Source organism: Blennius ocellaris, assembly GCF_963422515.1.
Source record: "Blennius ocellaris genome assembly, chromosome: 17".
Taxonomy (NCBI): domain Eukaryota; kingdom Metazoa; phylum Chordata; class Actinopteri; order Blenniiformes; family Blenniidae; genus Blennius; species Blennius ocellaris.
The window spans coordinates 12,879,329-12,901,593 of NC_137666.1; the positions used below are offsets into that span (position 1 = coordinate 12,879,329).

General features: G+C 42.3%; 1 protein-coding gene across 2 annotated transcripts; it reads right to left on the minus strand.

The window, feature by feature from the left end:
- Positions 1 to 987: 987 nt before the first annotated feature.
- Positions 988 to 21,838, minus strand: ddhd1a (DDHD domain containing 1a). Of its 2 annotated transcripts, XM_080512693.1 has the most exons (14): positions 21,728 to 21,838; positions 20,670 to 21,303; positions 19,383 to 19,559; positions 12,021 to 12,149; positions 10,616 to 10,763; positions 8,766 to 8,875; positions 8,067 to 8,173; positions 7,728 to 7,990; positions 6,656 to 6,731; positions 5,879 to 6,028; positions 5,630 to 5,694; positions 5,366 to 5,538; positions 4,363 to 4,560; positions 988 to 4,251 (listed from the first exon to the last, which is right to left on the minus strand). In XM_080512693.1, the coding sequence occupies exons 2-14, from the start codon at positions 21,295 to 21,297 to the stop codon at positions 4,064 to 4,066; spliced, it is 2,412 nt and encodes an 803-aa protein (XP_080368819.1). In that variant the 5' UTR covers positions 21,298 to 21,303; positions 21,728 to 21,838; the 3' UTR covers positions 988 to 4,063. The 2 variants fall into 2 exon arrangements, with proteins under 2 accessions (XP_080368819.1, XP_080368818.1); XM_080512692.1 differs by having other exon boundaries at positions 20,670 to 21,834.
- Between the last annotated feature and the right edge of the window lie 427 nt (positions 21,839 to 22,265).

Sequence of the window (22,265 nt, forward strand, 5' to 3'; positions counted from 1 at the left end):
TGGAGATAACACCGTCTACAAGCTGCTGCCTCCTCCTATCTTCATCTAGATGAAAGATACTATTCAGTCAAATGTTCACGGTGAGTTTGAAGAAAGAAAAGAAAAAAGCAGCAGTCTTCTTTCTCTCCAGAGCAGCAGCAGCAGCAGCAGCAGCACAATGCACACTCCAAGATATCTGCAGAGGCCCATGAATCATGTGCGTTTCTGGCTCGGTCTGCTGGTGAACTCACTCGGCTCAGGAATCTGGGCCTTCAGACGACGGTCGGCATCAAAGCGATTTATAACCCGTCTCCCTGCAAGCTTTGACCCCCTCGTCAGTGTCTGGCGGCCGACCCATTGCCTTTTATAGGCTCTGTTTTAATTGCAGGGTAAACATTTGAGTCAGATGCAGAGCAGGAGGCCGATCGAGAGCTGGCCTGGCTGCTGCTGATGTGGGCGAGAATGGAGAAGGTGGAGGAGGCCTCAGATTTACTTTCTGGCATTGGGAGTGAAGATTTTGGCATCGTTTGTGCTATAAATATGTCATCCTTCACAAAAAACAACATTTGAACTCTATTAAAGGAGTGCAATTATTGAAATGGCACCAGGATGAGGGAAAAGGGACCAGATGGTTACTAAGGCCTCTTTTCTCCAGCATTACCGATGCACGACTGACCTCTACTGGCCACACACAGAACAGCAGCAACCTCCATTATTTATGAGTCATCTCAGATCTAACTGCTCCCATCTGTGAGCCTCGCCTTTGCAGATGTTTCTAAACTGCATCGAGGAGCTCATGTGGAAGCCACGGCTGCACGCGGATCACAATGCAGCCCATTCACCGTCTATAAGTCGGCTTTATTATTCACCTCAGGGGGCGCCTCGGAAAGAATGTGATCTGAGCTCCGCATGGACAAACGGCTCTATTGTCCTCCAAAACCAGCCTGGAAAGGAGGAATATAACCAGCAACGAATGTAACGAGAAACAAGACAGATGGTTGTATCCCAAAAAAAAAAAAAAGAAATGCTTTAATAAAAGGAAATAAATACAGTGCTTTGGATGGCAGTTAGAATCCTTTACAGGCATGGGTTATTGCACAGCTCTAGAAACAGACAAAAACAAAAAAAAAAAACACTTTTCCAGTCATCCATTCGAGGTTTGAGCAACATTTAAAACACATTTCATTCAGCACACCCCACAGAAAGTTTCTGCCTCACCCCCTTGTAGCTGTGAGCCAAACGTAACATCTGTATGAGCTTGTTTTTATTTTTTCTTCTAAGTAGTGACAGCACATCTGCTGAATCTCTTTACTCGGATGGCTTCAGTCGGGTGAATCTACACAACCTGTAACAGCAGATGTTTCCCTGATGCTCGACAATAAAAAAAACAACACTGTTGTCGTTGAAAATGCTGTACATTAAATGCTTGTATAGTCAAAATTATATTGCATCTTCAGAAGATCCTCATTACTTTTTTTTCCTTCTTCTTAAATTTGAAACCGATTTGGAGATCTGTGCTTGAACGAAAAATTGCAAGAATGGAAAATAAGTGCAATTTTCTTTCATTTTATAAACGCAGCCAATTCACAGAACACGACAGAAACATTGTGGTTGTTGTCGCGGTGGTCCGTCCACCACCGGTACAGTACACGACTGCTGTGTCTGAACCCACAAAAGATGCAGAGGAAACAATGAAATGCGTGTTTAAAAGGTCTCCGGGGTTGTCGGCATGCCACGCGTACCACGGCAATGCAACGCATGCTCAGCGAAAATGAATAAATAAATTTAAAAAACAACGGGCTGTTTTCAGCTTAGTTTCGTGTGCAATTCATAGCTGATAAATGTGCGAGATCCACCTGATCTAATATCGAAACGTCACTCTCCCTTATGCGTCCCAGCATCCACGCTTCCTCCAACCTGTGGGCTTCATCTCATCAAGGCAGTCTGGTTTTAGTCAGTAGGCCTTTACACACACAACATGGACATTAAACACCAATAAACTGACTCCATTCAGAGGTGGACCAGTCAGCCACAGCCCTTGTGTGGTACAGTGAAGCTGCAGCTTCTACCAGAACAGTGAAAAATAAGCTCTATGATTAGTTTTTTTTTTTCTTATTATTATTTTTTTTAATCTAAACAAGCAGAACACACATTGAATTTGACACAAACGGTAAGAAAAAATCTGTCACGTGAAATGACAATTCCATTCTTTGATCCCCTAAAAAAGAAAAGTACTCAAAATGATTTAATTAGAAATCTATTAACAATCACGAGTGTTTTTTTGTTGTCGTCGTTACAGCAAAGTTTCTTATGTGTGTTGGCACTCTGCACCATTTTCTTCTCCCAGCAACCTTTTACTATTAATCTAACACCATGCAAAGTGAGCAAGCATTTTAATTGAAGATTAATTACTGGGATCAGAAGCTAATGGAGACTCCACCAAGATGTTTGTTTTTTTTTTTTCTTAATCAAAGCTCAAAGTTAAGTCAGAAAAACCTTCCGGATTTTTCCACTGACTGCATCTATTTCCTGTTTTGGGGAAGTATTTTTAATCCATACATCAAATATACATGGTAACCTTGTTTCTGCCCACAACTAACGAGACAAGCGAGAACTGGACAGGAAAAAGGCGAAGAAGTTCATTTGTTATGTGCAATGTACTTTAAAAACAAAATCTGCTTTTAATACCCTTGGCCGACTAAATTATCACCAACTATTTTAGTAAAGCCCAGCGGCTAACGAGCGAACAAATAAATGTTATTTGGCCACAAGTTTGCATCTCATTTTTCTCTAAAATGAGATCCAAGTTTATATCCACAACAGCCTGAATGTCGCTAGGAAAAATATTTTTCTTTTTAAGAAAAAATACATCTAATATCACTGATTTCATTTGGATTTCAATATAAAGATATGAGGAGAGAAAATTCCCACCATAGAAGCATGAATTTCTGTTGGATTGTTTTGAGTTTGTTTCATTGTCTTGTATATGACATCAAGTATTTTTATTTTTTTTTTTAGGCTAGGATTCAACTGCGTAAGAAAATAACTATACACCTCAGGCCCTTTTACAACAGCAAAGATACGCCTGTCTTGGTACAATCCGCACATGGATGTAAACCTCTGAATGTAAATGTTCACAAAGGATCTGGATGAAGGTTTTTACCTTCGACTGCGTTAATAATAAGAGACGTATGTGTGGAAACAAAAACCTCATTGTTGAGTAACTGAAAACAAAACAGTACTAAATAGAACAGAAGTAAATAGTTCACTGTGTAGAATATAAAACCAGCACTTTTTATCAGGTTTTATCTGGTTTGTAATAAACATAAAAAATAAATATAAAAGGGGAAAAAGATGAGGAGCAAGTGTCTGTTTTCATATTGCTGAAACGCCATTAAAGGGATAATGCCCCACGGTTTTTTTTTTTTGAGAACTGTAGAAAAACTGAAGAAATAGTCTACAAGTTACATTGTTTGGCTGCATTCAAAAGGCATTGGATATATTGGTTTATGACGAACACAAAATAAATGCTAGCTATAATGAAGACGAAACATTATTGACGGTTATGTTTTTCCCTCTGTATCCAAAGACGGAAAGAAAGTGAGACACGTAGCTGACGGCCTCAGAGACGGAGGGTCAGGCTCATGAGTCACAAGGTTCCAGACTGAGTCTGAGAGGAAAAGCAGCTGGACTGAACTTCAAAACTTTCTCCTACTGGTGGCAACGATCGTCCAAATATCAGAATCGTTAAGACTCTTGGCATGCAGCTTGTTGCCATACTGGCAAAAGGCGCACCTGCTTTGACGTCGTCACCCTTTCAGAAAAACAAAAATAGGAAGAAATGCACGTTTTGGAATTAAGTTTTTGAGTCTGTCTGTTGGGAATGAAATCCAAGGTCTTAAAGGAGCTGGATCACCAAAAGAAAAAAAATCAAGAAAAGTACTGATGAGAATTTGAACGGTTTGTGTGGACAAAGTGACTTTTTGAGTTTCGTCGAGAAGATGACAAACACCTTCAGAGTTATAAGACACCGTTCAAGTGTGTGTGTGTGTGTGTATGTGTGTGTTGTAATGAATGTGCTGCCTCAGTCTGGCACTGGCGTGTCTTCTGCTGGGTCGCATGGCGTCGTCTTCCGTGTGTATATGAAGGTCAGCAAGAAGAGAGCGATGTCGTGTGAGCACCAGTAGCCCGTGTGCGAGGTCACTGCCGACCAGTAGCGACTCTCCACAAGACCCTCGCGAAGCTCGAAGTCGATGCGCCGCTCCAGCTCCACTGTTGGGCATTAAATCAATTCAATCAAAATCAAAGTAGAATCCCCTCAACATTTCCAATCGTCATGATTTTGAATTTCTCCACGACTGCTGAATAAGTGAGAGAGCTTACGTGATGTGTCCACGGTGGGTGAGGTGGGTCGAACCAAGGTGGAGAGGCCGTACGCCGACTGGCTTTCTGTGCGTTTCTGTTCCTCTTCGTCGGCGTTTGCTGCGCCTTCGAGTCCCAACGACACGGATGGCTGGCTGTTGGAGCGGGAGAAACGCGAGAACAGGATGCCTCCGATACCTTTCCCAATGCTCGCCGCTCCTGTCGTTGAAGAGGAAAAGTAAATGGATCAAATAGTATATTAGCGCCAAAGAGAGCACTCACTAAATTATACATGGAAAATTTTAACTTGAGGATGCTGCTGAAGTACTCTTCTCTACACTAACCCCTAATCCCCAACTGTTTCATATGAAAATGCAATCCCAAAACAGTCTTTAGGCTCACTTAAACATTGCATCTTCCTGACTGAGTACTACAAAACACTGCTCCCTGCCAAAAAAAGAACATTATACAAGACTTATTTAGCGATCTTTAAAAAAAAAAAGATGCTGTCAGTTACAGTAGTTTTCCGCTATACTCATGCCAATGTTCAGACTTTAATACATTTAGGATAAATGATTCAACCAAAAACAATAAGATGATCAGAAGAATAAGATAAGTTGTCATAAAGCAAAAGGAACAAAAAAACTCTGGAATTTATTCTATCTACAGCAGTATATACAGTATCTTAAGAAATCCTAAAAAAAACCCCAATACCAATAATCAGAAAGGCAAATTTTGTCAATATTTTTGTATTTCTTTAATTTATCATAGCTAGTTAAGGAAATGCTCAAGAAAGCAAATATAAACACTTTGAAAAGTAAATGGTTAAAAATTCCTCAGATGTTTGCAAGTCCCTTTTTCTGCCACAAGATGGCACTGTTGACAAAGTACTCAATAAGAAGAAGTGTTGTGAAGAGCAGTAATAATCCAGGTACTTTATAAGTTCTTGACTCTTATTTTTATTTAAGTTTATACAAAAGTCACATCTCAGAATAAATTAATTGAAGCGTTGTTCGTGCCTTACCGAGTATACTGGCCTTGCCAAGACTGGTGATGGATTCCCCGTAGTGTCTACGGGGCAGGACGGGAGAGGTGCTTGGACTGGGAATGCTCTCCGTGTCAGATGTGGGCTCTTTCACCGGATTGAGGAATGTAGGTCGGATCTCATCATAGGATGTAGGATTAGTGGCACTGCACCTGAAGAATAAATCAAACGCCATATAATCTCAGTATGGACACAAAAAACTGTTTTAAAATGGAACGTCAAATCTAATGTTTCAGTTCCTACCAGTGTATCTGAACAGGTGAGATGTTGCTGTAATGTTTGAGGATGAGGGGTTCCAGTCTGTAAGCCTGAACAAAGCAGAACAACCTGAGTGAGATTCAAGTACAAAGAAGCTTCGCTTTGCACACCTTGCACATCGAATGAGCTGCAAATGTGGTTTCCATAAGCAAAGCACGGGGGAAAAGGTCAAATCCCGGAACGACGAGTGTGACAGAGCAGCTGTTCGGTGTGAGAAGCTCAGGCGAGACTGACCACTGGATCAGTGGGGTGGAAGACGTTGAAGAGCCTGCTGCAGATGGAGGTGGGCAGGATGTGGTCCTGGTGGCAGCTGGTACCGGGCCGGATCCCTCTCAGAGCCAAGAACACTGCCAGAGGAGAACCCATGCAGAAGAAGTTCTCCACCTAAGGCAAAAACACAGTGAAGATGACATGAAGGCTCATCTTTATTGTTGACAGTATTTGTGCAAAGCGCCGGTCTGTTTATGTCTGTATTTCTATGAACATGAATAACTTATTGAATTGTTCTGGAACTTCTATTAAAAGGAGACTCTGTGTTGCATTTTGGAGGGTTGAATGGACTGGTGACTTGTCCAGGTGTAACATGCATTGAACCAGTCAGCTGGGATCAGTACCAGCGCCATACAACCTCAGGGTGATAAAGCAGTGTAGAAGATGGACGGATGGATGATAATGAGTCTGGCTACTTTATTAAAATGTTATGATCTTTTTTGCTTTTAGGGAAACTTGGTAGCATCCGTCCAGTGAATTCAATACAATAGTGTTTAATTTTTAAACAAACATAAAAATAATTAAAGTCACATTTGCCAAATACTTAGAATGGCATTGGTCCTAATATACTACTTTTTTTTTTTTTTTAGGTCTGAAGATGTGGGGTCGAAAGATGATTGCCTAATATTGGGATTATTATGATACCATGATTTTTTAATCTGGTTTGGTGCATGTCAGCTTTCTTGCTAAGGTAATTTTACAACCGTATGCAATCAAAGTGTATAAAATCAAGTATCTCACCTTAAATTTGAGAGCAGGGGGGGCTGAAGGCCGAGAGGCCTCAAGTGTCACCAGTTGATTTTCCAGCTCTCGCAACCTGTCGAAAGGCAACAGTAATGATCAAAACCTTAAGAATTTCAAACTTCTCCCCAACCCAGGGCAAATAATAACAGCAAAACAATCACCCTCATATGCAGCAACGAGATAAATTATCTAGACACACGCCCATTACCGACAGACTCCTGGTCGTCAAGTCAGTCATTAATAGCTCCTGTTCCACTCAAATCAATAAAACCTTTTCCAGAAGTCTTCTCTCACTGAGGTAATGGTACGAATAAGTACACACGTTGTGTAATGGGCGGTACAGAGCAGATGTATTGAAAGCTTCCATTTGATCATGAGACAGATTAGCTACTCATTTATGTTTTTGTATTGAAAGGGTAAATTCATGATTTGAAATAATAAACTTCAATATAAACTCCAGTTATTTATTATAAATCTGCTTGTAAATATACTCCTATTGAGTGGCCTCCCAAAATAATAATACAAGACATCTAAAGGTGCCTGTCTTGGACAAAAGTTGGGGAATCTGTCTGATCGTGGTTTAAGTGTCACAACTACCCGTCTCATTAAACCACTGTGATGAGCTGTGGCTACTCGCAATCACTCGACGTGCATCAGAAAATGACAAAGCAAAACAATATTTTCAGAAAAAAAAAATAATGAACCACATATAGATTATGTCTACATTCATATGAATCCTCTCACACTGAAACAAAAGCTCCATTATTGGTTGATTTCTATTATCTATTTCCTGAAGGCAGTTTTAGTGAATGTATACTATTACTGTAACACTATTATCCTTGCATATTGAGGTATGTTGCAGCAGCTTTGTCGAGATGAATATCGCATTGTCAAACTTACTGTTAGTAGCAATTTACAGAATTCCTGTAGTAAAGTTAAGCAGCTAATAAACTAAGAAGACTGCTAAAATTGCACATCTGTTGGAGCCTCAAATTTCAGCAAACTCCAGGTTTCAACCCAAAACTGTACATTCAGTCTCAAGGAATCAATGATCTCTGAGAAAATCTACCTATTTCTTGTGTGTCTCAGTTGCTCTAAAAGGTGCCGCTCCTCATAAGACATCCATCGCAGGTCCAGTTCCTCCTCCACGGCGCGATGCTCCTGCAGACAGAAGCGAACGGGATCCCACCCCGTCATGATGTCGTACGTGATGACGCAGCCGAGGGAGTGAGACACGATGGACACTTTGCCGCCCCTCTGCTCAAAGTCTGGGTTTCGTGCGCAGAAGAGCGTGTACAGTCTGTTCAACTCCTGCGTGAGACCCTTGGTGATCTGGAGAAAGGGAGTGGACGGCTTTTAATGGCAGCGACAAGAGAAGTCTCATAGCTTCTGAGCGAGTATGACTCACCTCGTCCCGGTAAAGAGGGCTGTTGTAGTACATTATGTCCATGGCACTGCTGTTGAGAAGGTCTCGCAGTCCTCGCACTTTATCTGGTGTGATTGAATCTACCGTATCTGCACAAACACACCCGCCATGTCAGGTTGGAAATTACATTCATTACATTCAGCCGGTGTGGAATCCACAGCAGGCAATTCATGAGATTCTGGTCACCTGCTGGGCCGATACAGCAAATTGTGCAATAAATTGCAACAGCGCCAGGCATGTGGTGCATCACAGCTGATCTGTGCAGATCAGCCTCTCCACAGTTCAGAACACATGATACATAGAGTAACTATATAGTTTGGCCCTGATAGTGTGGAGTACATTAGCAGAGATGCTATAACTCAAAAAAGAAAAAAGAAAAAAGGAATCTATTAGTTCTTTTTGCAAAGTTGTAAAGCAGCTGCTGGTACAAAGTTGCATCAGTAAATATTTGCATGCCAGAGCTTAATGTTTCCAGAAAAAAAAACACACAAGCTCCCATTTCAAAACAAACGTAACATTTTTTCTGAGCACTTAATTATAAGTCTGTTACTACAGGTATGTTTTTCTGTTGAAACTGTCCAATCCATACCGTTATCGTCATCACAGAGTTATGTGGTCTGTCACAGCCACAGGCAGTTCTGACTGATAAAGCAGGACAAGCATTCGCACAATGTCACAAACCTCCATCCAGAGCGAGTTTGGAGCGCCACTCGACGGGCAGGAACTCAACATGTTCTTCATTGTGGTCAGAAAAGTGCTTCTCCTCCATCTTCCTTACGCCTTCTCTCAGCCTGAAGAGGTATTAAAAAAAGATATGCTGCATGGTGATGATGACGACGAGAGAATTACTTTTGAGCGCATTTAGGTTTTTGTTAGCTTGAGTTAGAAACACTTAATGTTGCTGGAGTAGAACACTATAATGGCAGGTTCTGAGTGAACGAGTGTTTGCACTCTCTCAGACGAGAATGAATGTCGAGAAGGGAGGAAAGACGTCTATGTCGCTGTGCACTGATGCAGCAGCACATACTTGGTAGCTACGCTGCTCATAGTTCTGCTTTCAGGATACTCTTAAACACAAAATGAGAGAAGCAGCTGTCGACGAGGGTAAATGGAGGCTGTGAGAAACCTTTAGCCTCACAAACAAGAAATCCAATGACACATTCACGCTGTAGGTCTTCATCAACATTTTTTTGTAGAGAGATGATTTCTGTAGTTTCAGTGAAGGAGCGGCTGCTCCCGCCACGCAGCCAGTATGGGTGGATAATGGAGTTTCATATTGATGCAGAATTGTGATGCCTCTGTCACTTCAGCGATATAAAAGTTGGATGAAATGTGACAGGACCGTTCAGACTGAGGTATGGTGAGATTTAGGGACACATAAAAGTGGTCTGGATTTGGATTAATAAGAAAAGTGACGCTGTTAAAGGTCATACGTGTAAAAAAATTTTTTTAATTTAATCCATGATTGCCTGAGGTAAAAATTCAGCCTAAGTATCGCCAAATACTGCTGCTTAAATGAACAATTGTTTTAAAATATAATAATCCCCCCTTCACCACTTAAATTGCCCTTCTGAAAGGCACGTAACCGGAATGCATTCTGACTTTAACCAAACAATGATCACAGACAGACAAGGAGCAGGCCAGACATGTCTGATCTCTCCTCTTGGAAGAGGAAAGTGTGTGGCTGTAATCCACAGGGAGCTAGGAGTAAGTAAGGCTTAGTGCATTGCAGCTTGACTTGGTCTACTTTACCTGCTTATTTGGCCTAAGCTGGGGCTCGATCCAACGTTAACTCAGTGACATAGAGACACACATAGCTCTGGTCTGTACAGGCTGTACCGCCTGCACTACTACTGAAAGGCACAGAGACCGAGGCCATTTGGCACAACACAATCTTTGATGTGAAAGACACACATAGCAAGGATTGAAGCAACTCATTCTCCTGCACAAGAAAACCAAGTCAATCCAGTTTCAAGAGAGATATTTGGCCTCATTTGTTAAAATTCCTCACTCGAGATATTTATCCTCAACTTGGCCACGTTGCAAGAGCTTTTTAATAAATCAAGGACACATTGAAACGGAAAGGAAATCCGTATGCTTGTTCAGAAGTAAGTCAGCAGTATCAGGCCAGACCGATAGTGTTGGTTTTATGAGCCCAGGTAATTGGGGAATCATTTTTTTGCAGATTAACGTGGCACAAAAAACAACAGATCTCACTGGTTTGTCATTTGTGCTGATTGAAGCATCCAATCATTACATTTGGTGAAACATGAGGCATAGGCCTGAAAGGTGAAGGAGATGAACACAGATGTTTTTCCCTGCTATTGGATCGTTTCCGGTTCTGCTGTATAAAGTTCTGTCGAAGCAAATCCTTCAAGCGCACACAACAGGGAACTGAAATTAAGTGATTTGGGCTGGGGAATCTAAATATGGGGATTCAGAACCTGAAAAAGTAGAGAGATACAATAACAAAAAAAAAAAAAATCATAAATGCTTCAAAGAGACTGTGGCTAAAAAAAAACACAACTCACATTCCAGTGTTTTTGATAATACGACCCTGGTCCATCTTCTGTCCAATCCCGTGAACGACAAAGACGACATGTGTAGTTTGTGGAGGTCTGTCTTCAGGTGAGGCCTCCTCCACAAAGCCCCGATGGAGCCGTGTACCACTGCTGGAGGCTGAAAGAGGGGTGGAGGTGGGGTCTTTATTCTATACATGTGAACTGTTTTGTGAGGAGAAAATCAGTAACTATGCACAACTCTGGCAATACAAGCCGAAAGCGCCACTTCTTTCACTCAGAGCCTAAACAGCTGAGTGATGTTTAAGTAACGTGCTGTGCTGGGTCCAAACAGGTCAGTAGGTTGAGATGGGGACTCCTGCTGGGTCTGAGGCCCGACACTGTGGAAAGACTTAAAAGGTGGCTACAGGCTGAATGAGTCCGTATTTAGAATCTATAATCCAGTTGAGTCATGTGCGATACAGCAACCGTAAGGATAACACTAAAGAGACGTCCCTTCACAGAGCACTTGTTTGTCAGAGGAGATTGAGATAACCTGTAACGGCTCCTCATCTTATAATCTGTTCGTAGAAGATGACAATGTACCTTGGAGCTTTGGAGACTGTCGAGCAGATCAGTCATTAATACAGATCAAGCATCAGACTTGGGGTCACACTACAGATGTTATCTCATGAGATACACCCGGGATGGTCGGTCACATCGAGCCCCTTCAAGATGGCAGATGGACGTTGTGTGATTTCCTTAGTTAATCCAGTTAAGAGACTAAACTGTACCCAGTCGTGTTGAAGTGTTATCACATGGCGGCTAATACCAGCAAATGATTACACACTGCTATTTTATTTCCTTGAGCCTGTGCAAAAAAATAGAATGAATGAACCAGTTTGGCTGGTGTGACTACATATTTAGCAAGCATTCGTGCCTCACAACATGATTATCCATAGTGCAACTCTAGGGTTGAGGACTTTTCCGTAGTTTTACCTGTGCACGGGTTTTCTCCCACAGTACAAAAATATAGACTTGACATTAAAACGTGACACTGAATTAAATGTAAGTGTGTCTTCCTGTGTTTAGTCAAATGAACTGGTGAGGGTATGACCTGCTTTCACCCATAATCAACTCTCTCACAATAATCTGAATTAAGCCTTACAGAATAGTTATGGATGGATTATTAGCTACCATTTCCTGTTAATCTTCTGCAGTGGGACAACAATTAGTTTTTTTTTACTTTAAAAGGATTATGTTGTTCATTGTTTTCATTTAGCAAGAATCTAATTCAGTAGCACTGACTAAGAAACGCATAAACCATCATCATCATTATTACGGTATGTGAACAGCTCGGAGGTGAAGTTTCAATCTTCTTCAGTGCTGATAGACACAAACACACGCAGTGTATGCTTATGACTGAACGACTACAAACCTTTGGAGAAGCCTAGTTTCTGGGTTACAGTGCGTGCAATCTTGGACGTGGTGGCGTCGCTGTAGAGGTAGACTTCATCCACGCTGTGCCAATCCACATGTGTGCGACTCAGCTTCAGACTGTGGATGGCTGCAAGTGGGAGGGCAGCGAGAGAGGAGTGAGTGAGTGAATGAATGAACGAATGGACGGAGGGAAAAGAGAGGAGGGCATTGACAGATGGCATGGGAAATTTGGCAAAGGGGGGAAAATCGGGAAAAAGGGATACAAAACGTAATGATTGCAATTTTTCAGGATAGGAGAGAAATTGAGGACAGACAGGACGGACCCAGTTCAAATCCTCTTCATTGTGGAACAAAACAGCAAAAGCTTAGGATCAGTCTAGCCAAACAGCCCAATCAAATGCAGTCTAGAGCATTGATCTGCAAACAGAAAACACATCAAACTATCACACACCATGATGGCATATTTCAGCTCTTGCTTGTTGTCCTGCTTGCAAATGATCCCACTGAATATTTTATATACGCATTTTTAAAATGCACTTCATTTTCAGCTTAAATTTTTTTCCAGGTTGGCATTTTAATGTCTGATGCAGTGACTTGGGCAAGTAAGAGCAGAGGTGCAGCGAGAGAAGTTAAAAACTGTGCTGCAGGAGATAGGCGCGATAAACCAAGCTGGTTGACTTGTGAGAGATTATTTATATCTACGCCTCATGTCCTTTAAATGCCCTGTTCAGTCAAGACCATTTGGATGAGTGTATTTGAAGATGTTGGCAGCAGTCCAGTGCATAGTCATGCCTCTTTGCGTTAGGGTTACCCTCTGAAGCCAACACAGGGATTAAAATCCTTAAGAAGAGGGTAAAGTACTTGGAGAAATGCAATATTCCAGATTAAACATTTGTTAATGCCATGCTTTCAACAATAAACTCCCACAAACAATCCACAGAAAGATACTAAGAAAAAGTAATACAAAATCTTAAAAATCTTTTTTCCCCCCACACTATGATTTTGCAAAAATACACAAAAAGGGGCAGTGCATGTATTCATAGTGGAGATAACTTGGTCCTGATTGCCTGATTGGTTGAGCATGACTTGAGGGTCATTAAAGGTAAAGCACTTACTGCATCTAAACTGAGAGCTGTTCATCATGAGTGCAGCCAGTCTTAATATAATTCAGGATAAGCAGTCTAGAAGATACATCATCTGCCTGGAATATTTGGACAAAGGGAGAAGGTCTGACATTTTATGTAGTAACGCCTATATTCTAATGAATTTCCAATAATATCCCCCAGGGGTTAATGAAACATTCCTATTCTATTTGAAGGTGAATATCAATTTCTTCTGTCCTATTTTAACTTGTTCTTGCAGAGTCTCTAATAAAGGCCCTCAGCAGCAAAGGAAATATATGCACATCCTGCACCACCACATGAAACAACACTAAACCACTCTTTGGCAGCAGCAGCAAAGAGCACTTTCCTACAGCTCAGCTTGAATTCATCTCAAGCAGTGTGAAGTGGCCTTCTTTTCTCATTTACCTGGAGAAAAGGAAAGTGCCATTCAAAAGTGCCATGAAAACCCCCCATTGTTATGAAAAAAAGGGAGAGGCCTCATGAAACTGTTGAGATTCACCTGCTGAGCACACTGTAAAACAGGAGGTGGGATTCCAGCTGTAAAAAGAACCCCAAAACTAAAGTGAACTTCAGCTTGGTGGTTTTATTCAAATGAAGCATTTGAGAATAAATACCACCACTGAACCTAAAATGACGCTTGGGGGTTGTGGGAGAACTCTTCCTGTTTTACAATGAAGGGGAATGCATTGTCGGAGGAAGGGGAAAGAAGAGGGGACGAAAACCAAAGTGTTCAGAGGAGCTGGCAGCCACCCAAGAAACCGTTTACTGCGCTAGTTGTCCAACACTGCCTGGGAGAACTACCGAGGGGGGTGAAAGGCGAAGTATGAGTGAAGTTGGAGACAGAAAATAGACTCCCAAACAGTGTGATGGGAGTTAAGGGAAGTTGGGTAAGATGAGGAAGTATGGCTCTTTGATACTATTTGCTGAATAAAGAGTTTTAGTTTCCAGTATGAACTACATGTAAATGTCCTCGTATTAAGTGCCTACACCTCACAACATGACTTGTTGTGTAATATTCTATAAACTCAGGTGGTGAATTGTGCATAAAAACCACATTTCTCCAGGCGATGGGTCAATGAGGGCACGGATTTACGACAAAATGAAGAAAAAGCCCACAAGACACCTCTATTCATTCCTTCCAGAACTAGGACAGGGATGAACCTCAAAGAGGTTCACTCTACACAACATATTAAGGGCTATAACAGTAAAGGCCACAAAGGCTCCTCTGTTTAGCTCAATTGTTGCTTGGTTCTCAACAGAGTGCTTTGTTCATCACTGTCAGAGCGAGAGCTGGTGAGGGCACTTCTATAATGATGCAGTGAGACTGTGAGGATAAGAGAGAGAGAGACGAAGGGGGCAGGCATGGCTAGGAAATTTAAAAAAAAAAAAGAAAAAAAAAAGCAGTAAGGCAGGGTCTTCTTTAAGGGTCAGCTTATTAAGTTCAGATTCAACGATTTATGGGATGCACCCTTGTAGCCGAGTGAAAAATGCTATCTACTCACTATTCCAACAAGTAGATGAGAGACCGATACAGAGAAGGTTCCTCAAAAAGCAGCGACAGTGACAGCAGAAGTGCTAAAGTCTGGGTCACACCACACAGAAGAAAGTTCTAGCCACTAGGCCCAGTTAAAGTTGCAAGGCGAAAGCAGAGAGCAGCCCCAATCCACTTCTAACTGAGCCTAGGTCTAGCTCCCAAGTATTAGATTTTAAAAGTTTGAACCACAAAAAAAAAAAAAAAAAGAGGGAAATTTTAGTTCCACGGGGACCAAGGGTCTATGGGGAAGGGAGTACAAGCTAGTAAATCTAATACAACAGAAGTTATTTTACAGTACCTTGGCAGCGTTTGCGCTTGTGACATGTAGTTTTAGCACTCGTCTGATATCCACTCCATTTGAACAGAAAGGGGAGGTAGAAAGGGGGCAGATGGGAGAGAACTAACAACCAACAGAGAGTAAGTAATGGCCATTACCCCGGTGTGAGGCACACAGACTACCGCCGTCATCACTCTTCAACAGGTCAACCTATCAAGCAGCGCTGCCGCCAGGTTACAGCTTTGCTATAACCAGGATGAAAACTGTCCTGGTGGCTGCAGGGAACAACCTTACGACTTTTAACAGGTCAGGATGAACCTGCAGCTCAAAACGCAGCGCTGTTTGATATCTGCCTCTGATGACTGTGGTAGCTTCTTTTTTTTTTTTTTTTTAATTGACACTCATTACAAAATACTCCAAAAGTGACATTTATGGAAGTGGTATGACTAAAAATGTAATGACAACAATCACCATTTGTTTTTGCTTGCGTATGCATGATACATTTACACACTTTAGACTGCATCTAATATTTACCCACGTTTCCATTTGGCTTGATGAATAATTTACACCACTTGCATTGTTGGAAGGTTGTGATGCTAAATGTCATTTATAATGAATGAAAAACATACAAACAGTATACATCCAAATCTGGAGGATTGTTTGTAATATTCATCATAGTTACAAATGGATCAATAAAAATACTAAAGGCTTTTTGACACGATATGATTTCAGTGGTGCTTTTTGATTCTTTTAGAGTGAGAGCAATTATTCAATCTGAAATGATGAATAGGTTAAAATCTTTGGATTGTTTCACAAATTACCAAAACGTTGACCGACACCAGTAAAAACCCAGCTCTCCGCACATTCAATTACTGAATCTGTTGCAAACACACAAGGCCTGACATTTAAAAAGGCTTTCTAGGGTTTTGTTAATCAAATCACAAAGTTCCATGAGTCTTCGATCTGACTAAATCATTGAACCCGTGACAAGACAGACATCGGACTTGCAAATGTCAGCAGTGTTTCTCTCAGCAGAGGTAAATGGTTGAGGAGGAAGGAGGTGTGTGTGCAGGGGGGTGGGGGGTGCTGAGTGTACAAGAGGTTTGTCTGCTGTAAAAGCTATCAGTAAAGTCCATTTGGGCATTGCAGCACTGATGGATCCATTCATAGATAAGAGCTCTCTCATGACTGGAATCACTTGTTTGGCTCAAATTAGCATGTGGAGCCGCCTTGAACTGATAACCTTTGATGAGACTTTTGGATCAGATTAAACAAAACCGCATTAATGGCACCAACATTAATAATAAGATGTCACCCTTTACAGTCTGGTACTGATTTAGCATTTGAGTTTTCGACCGCGCCTTGGACCAGTCCATCATAGCAGCAAACATAGAGACAGGGACACACTCAAAAGTCACACCTCGAGGTAATTTTAGAGTTACCAATTAGCCTCAAATGCATGTTTTTGGACTCCGTCAAGAAAATGCAGCATGTGGACAAATGCCACACACTCGCGCTGAGTGAGAACACACAGCATGGAACAAAAGCCCAACTTGGACTCAAGCCACAGCAGAAACGATCTCTCGATGTTCATTGTGGCCAGCTAGAAGCTTGCTGTAGGTCTCAATACTCTTTAAATTAGATATTTTAACCCACCGGGCAATTAAAATGTTGATCTTTTTTTCCCCTTACATTTCTTTAAAATACCAAAATATTTTTGTTGTCTATAAATGTCAAGCATGTCAAAGTCATCGGTGTCACGTGCAGCTTAAATACACATGTAACTAAATAGGCACTGCAGCACATATGTGGGTTTTGCCAACCTCAAAAAATTTACTTGATACAATGCTGACAGACGACGCTCAGCCCAAACCACTGGCCTTTAAATTTCCTTGACGTCATTCAAGCCCGGCAGACTGGGACACACCCTGCAGTTTCCACCACTACCTCACAGCTAAATAAACCCAAAGCATGAAGCCTTAAAGCATATGCCAGGAAGCCATTTAGAATGGTTTTGTTTTTTTTATCTGGTTTATTTTGTTTTCTACTTTCACAATTTCTAATCATTTTCTTTTAAGAAAGTATTGCGAGACCTCTATTTATGGAGCGCATCTGTGAGGAATAGCAAGTCATTTCACTTGAATCAGGGCTTATTTCTGCTCGGAATGTAAAAAAACTGGCAGAAAAGCAGAAAAACCTTGGAAAAAGAAAATAACAGCGACTATTGATCTTTTGTGGAACATGCCACACTGCATGCACAATACTGACATTTCTGGCTTTGCTACTCTTATTTGTATCATTACCAAACATGCCTTTGAAACAGGACATTTATGAACGCTCTGCACCTAGGGGTAGTCCAACATTATGATGTTAAGACTGCATAGCTCACTGAAATGCCTACCATGTCTTCTGCATCACTAACCTTCAGTCTCAGCTGGCTGCTGCAGCACAAGAAAAGAGAGAAGAGTGGTAGGTAGGAGAGCCGCTACGAGATGGCAGGAGAAATGTATATCCTGCAATAGCATCATGCTATAGGTTACTCAGTTTATGATCCATTTATCAGTTGAAATGCAGTCCAAGGTAGGTTCCTTATGGCTCAGCACTTGAAATGATTAGTTCCAAGATAAAATAGTCTCCTCTCAAAGGTCGGCAGTATCATCAGCCCAAACAAAGTGAATTGAAGGGATCTATCACTCACGTTCCCTGAGAACACTGCTAAACATAGAAGTGAGAATATAATTCCCAACCAAGGCTGCAGGATTTATCAGAACCTCGATGTTTCCTCTCCAACAATACAGATGAAATGCAAAAATGGTGCATGCATTCTGCTTACATAACACAAAGACCTCATCCTCGACCTGTGCAAGGTGAATGCTGGCATTCATCTGGTGTGCGCTGGGCTGAGCACCCGCCTCCCGCGACCTCAGTCTGAATGAGGCAGGTATTAAAGATGAATGCATGGATTGACTGCAGCCCTGCTTATCTCACTACACAACAAGGTGAGCAGAATTATACTGCAATGATCATCCTTGCAGTATTACAACTCACCTACGAGACAGGCTAAGGCCATATGGTGCGCGTGATGTGCAGCTGTGATGAACCACAAACTTATTTCGTTACCCCTGCACATGACCTGCATTTGTCCCTCTGCATCCAAATATATTTATGAGTTCCCTTTGTACACTAAGATATACGACTTTCCACATTTTCGACTACCTCTGTGATTCAGTTTAAAGAAAGTGCCAGAAGCTGGTTAAAGCTGGAGCGTGACAAAAAACTGTAACGTGAGTGAAATGTACCAAAACATACCGTCACTACCTCCTTTTGCTCACTTGATGATTTTATTTATAGGACTTAATTTATTGTGAATAGGGAGGGATAGTGTAGCTGCATGTCAACCATAGTGTCACGTGCAAGCGAAAAACGATGAGACTGGTAAATGTGCAGTACACATCCATCCCAATACGTGATCAGATTTTTTAGTTTGATGCTGTAACGACGACAACTTCCGCCGAGGGAAAGAGTCTTTCACAGCGTAACTGCTATTCACACATTAACTCAACACTCAAATATGTTTCAGATTACCGTGCTGATGTTCTCAGTCATGTTTTCATAATAAAATCAAACATTCTTCACTTTAGTGAACAGTTGCTACGTCGCTTTCGTCCTGCTTTTCTCAATTTATCTGCCACGTTCACACACCCACACATTAATCACCAACAAAGGTCCTGGAGATATGGCTGCCTTAAGGAGACTGCTGAATCAAAGAACTTCTTTCTTTTTTTGCCTTTCGCAGCTAAAAACCGGCCACACTTTGCTTGAGCCAGACCCCCAGAGAGGGATAAGCCAGAATGTACGAGCTGCACCTGCTTTACACTGGAAGAATGACATGACAAAAACCTCCACACACACATGAATAGAGGCACCTGCTCCATTCATTTCTCTTGGCCGTGCGTTGATGCAACAGCAGGCAGAGTTGTCTCATAATTCACCATTTATGACACACAGTTCTATTTTCTGCCTTTATTGTGAAGACAGTGGCTTTTTAACTGGCTTATCTTCTAATGGAACTCATGACTAATAAAGCCTATGGGTGCATTTCATCTAGTCACTGCTTTACAACAAGAGTGTTGTTTTAAAAGACGTTGCCTGGCTCGAGTAAAATGCAGTTCAGTGGATCAGTCACATGATGTAAAATGATGGTTTAAATAGAACCAATAAAATGTTTTAGCTTTCGTTTCAAACCCTGATTACAGTCTGATCTAATCAGCCATGTTTACTTATGGAGTGCTCTGTTCTAAGAATGGATGCTTCAGTGCTGCGCTTCAGTTGCATCAACTATATCATATCTTCACGTGTCAAGAACCTCTTGCATTAAAAAAAAAAAAAACTAAAAGTCTACCTTGGTCCTTCTCTTTAGCTTACCATCTTTACTGTCAACGGTCTTCACAATCAAATCCGTCTCGAAGGTGTCCTGCATCTGTTGGCCACGGAAATGGTTCAGGTGCTCCTGCTCGATGAGGTCACCTTCGTCTTCGTCTAACGGGAGCCAAGTGCCATCGATGAACCACTGGCCTCTCATTACAGGTATATGGTCTTGTTCTGTAAGACGGTGATAGCATTGATTCAGCCTCAGTTGTATTGATGACTTTTTCCACTGGGTTGAGACATGAAGTTTATACAGATACATATTCCTTTCATTCTGCTTTGGATATGCTGAGAAAAAAAAAATCAACACAGTCACCACAGTCCCACAGTAAGACCTGACTATCTTTCAGCTGTGCCTATTTTCATTTAACTCAGAAAGTCTTACAAATCCAGGTGGGCCAAGTCTCCGAGGCCCGTAGAGCAAGGCCATGTTTAATTACAGTCTCGAATGACATCATTAACTGATTGTCTGGTGGTGAATAAGAGTGTAAAAGTAGATCCTAAATTAAGACCACTTTGTCATAAGACAGAGCCTTTCTGCAAAGTGCTGACAGCCAGAAGGAGTCAGAGTAAATAAAATACACTCATTTGTTATGGCAGTTCATCTGTAGTCAGAGACGATAACCTTGTATACCTTACTGATGCTAACGTTTCAAGTTCTGTGGAAATTAAATATAAACTTGTTTTAATCCGGATTGCTAAATAAAGAAGTGTCAAGTCAACAAGTACAGCTTTCATACCTTTTGCTACTTGGATTACAGCTCATTTGAAAGTCAATAAATACTTTCTCTTCTGTTTTATTCAACTCTCTCCACTTTCTATTCATCTTAAGTCAAGTTGAAACCATCGAGAATGGGCCTGAACCAGTTCTATAGAACTTACAACCACAACATGAACATCCAGGAAAATAAATGCCACTAGACATTAACCTTCAAAAGAACCAGCTACCCATGAACCTCTTTAATCGAGGTCGGGTTTTCTGAGGCTCTACACTGACCTGCTTCATTTGTTCCAGTCCCTTTCCAGGAAATCTCTATGAATTAGTTATTACAGGTCAGCTGAGGCCAATGGGCTGATACTGTTCCCAAAAGACCAAGCTACGCAATCAATTTGTCAGTGTAAAAAAAGGCCTACAATATGTTGGTCGTATTCGATTTGGACCACTTTTGGGGAATTTGTGGCTGGGGACACTCTGACAATGGTGTTTGTGGAATTTGCAGGAATGTGCGACATCATTTGAGTTTGATAGTTGTACAGATGATGTTGGTGGGTGAATATACTCACGCTTCCAGTAGACAGGATAGCATTCCCTCTCTTTCACATCGACCTCATAGAGCCCTCCCCGGACACACACTGGCTCTACGTTGATTTCAATGCTGTCCGGGTCTTTCTCCTCAGAGGACAACGTGGATGTGTCCAGGGACCCCCGGCCTCCGTGCAGGGTGGTGGTCCGGGTCTCCACAGACACTGCACCGTTCACCCGGCTCTCCATACACGCAGTGCCGCACTCCTCTTCCTCACCCCCCTCCTCTTCCTCCTCTCCGCTGACCTGGGAGCCTGACGCCCCGGGGTTCAGCTCGCAGTACTTCCGAAACATCAGCTCGATTTTCAGCGAGTCATGTCCGAGAAAAGCCTTCCAGGTCTTCTTGTCCTCCTTGTAGAACCAGCGCACCTCCTCCGGACCGAGCTCCGTGACCACCTCGTTGAACCTGTGTCTGGAGCTGTTGGACCGGGACCTCTTCCTCCTCTCGAACAGCGGACCCGCGCCATTCCCGTCGCTGTACTCCAGGGAGCCGCTGTCGATGAAGGCACCCGGTGTGTTCAGGTCCAGCAGGAGCCCGTCCTGGGCTCCGTGGTGGCTGGCGTGTATGAGCGGCAGGTGGCCGTCCAGCCCCGGCTGGACGGAGGACATCCCCGCCTGCATTGAATCGCCCATGAGACTCATCTCGTGACAGTACGGATACACATCGCTTCCCAAAACCCACTCCTTCTCGTTGTTGTTGTTGTTGGCGGCGTCAACGCTCACGGACGAAGAGCTAAATGCGGTTGTTTGGGTTGTAACATTAAAACTGCTCATAACTACCCGAGCAGGAAATAAATAAACCCTACAGCCGTTCCCTTGATCGTCACTTCACCTTATCAGAGCCACCGACTCTCCGCCACAGCTACCGTCACAAGGCATGTTGAATAAATCACAACATTTTAATTTAAACACATTTCCCGCAGCTGTCTCGACATCAGCTCGTTAGCCTGCTAAGCTAAAGCTAACGACGCCGGCTGGACAAGTCACGGAGAGATAAAACAGCACAGCCCTTCGGCACTTTGCCCCTCATTTAACTCACAGGAAGCCGAAATTTCCCGGTCAACGAGGAGCTCCCGTGCGACTCGCGGGGGGCGATGTTACAGACACCATAGTTTGTTCCGGGTCTCCGCGGAATTCCACATTCAGTCGTTGTCCAAACAAATCTTGCACAGAAACAGCAGCGCCGTAACCGCGCGTGCGTAACTACGGCCGGACAGCTGATGACGCGGTCGTCACGGGACTCGCTGGTGAACGCGCACGCTGGTGAACGTTGCGAAAGTGCGTTTTTATTTTAAACCGCTAGATGGAGACCAAAGGCCGTTTTACAAAACCAATACTTGCCCATGCTCGTGTTCTCGTTGTACCAGTGAAACGTCATCAGTGGGAGACCAAAGGTACATCGAAATAGTACTCCTTTCTCCTTTCCTATCCATTTTCCCTTAACATGGATGACGTCACGGGATTGAGGAAATATGATTAAGATGATAAGGAAGAACATTTAGGCCAACCAATTTACAAGAAAAATATATTTTAGAATGATTTTCCAAATTGAATATGGGTTCTTGATGAGTTGTCTG

What these genes read in the sequence shown, in the direction of transcription:
- ddhd1a (XM_080512692.1), bottom strand. Translation starts at nt 21,462, where the DNA reads ATGAGCAGTTTTAATGTTACAACCCAAACAACCGCATTTAGCTCTTCG. An exon ending in CTGAGACACACAAGAAATAG is followed by an intron (nt 6,732 to 7,727) that starts GTAGATTTTCTC and finishes GCCTTTCGACAG; the next exon opens with GTTGCGAGAGCTGGAAAATC. An exon ending in CCCCTGCTCTCAAATTTAAG is followed by an intron (nt 6,029 to 6,655) that starts GTGAGATACTTG and finishes TTTTTGCCTTAG; the next exon opens with GTGGAGAACTTCTTCTGCAT.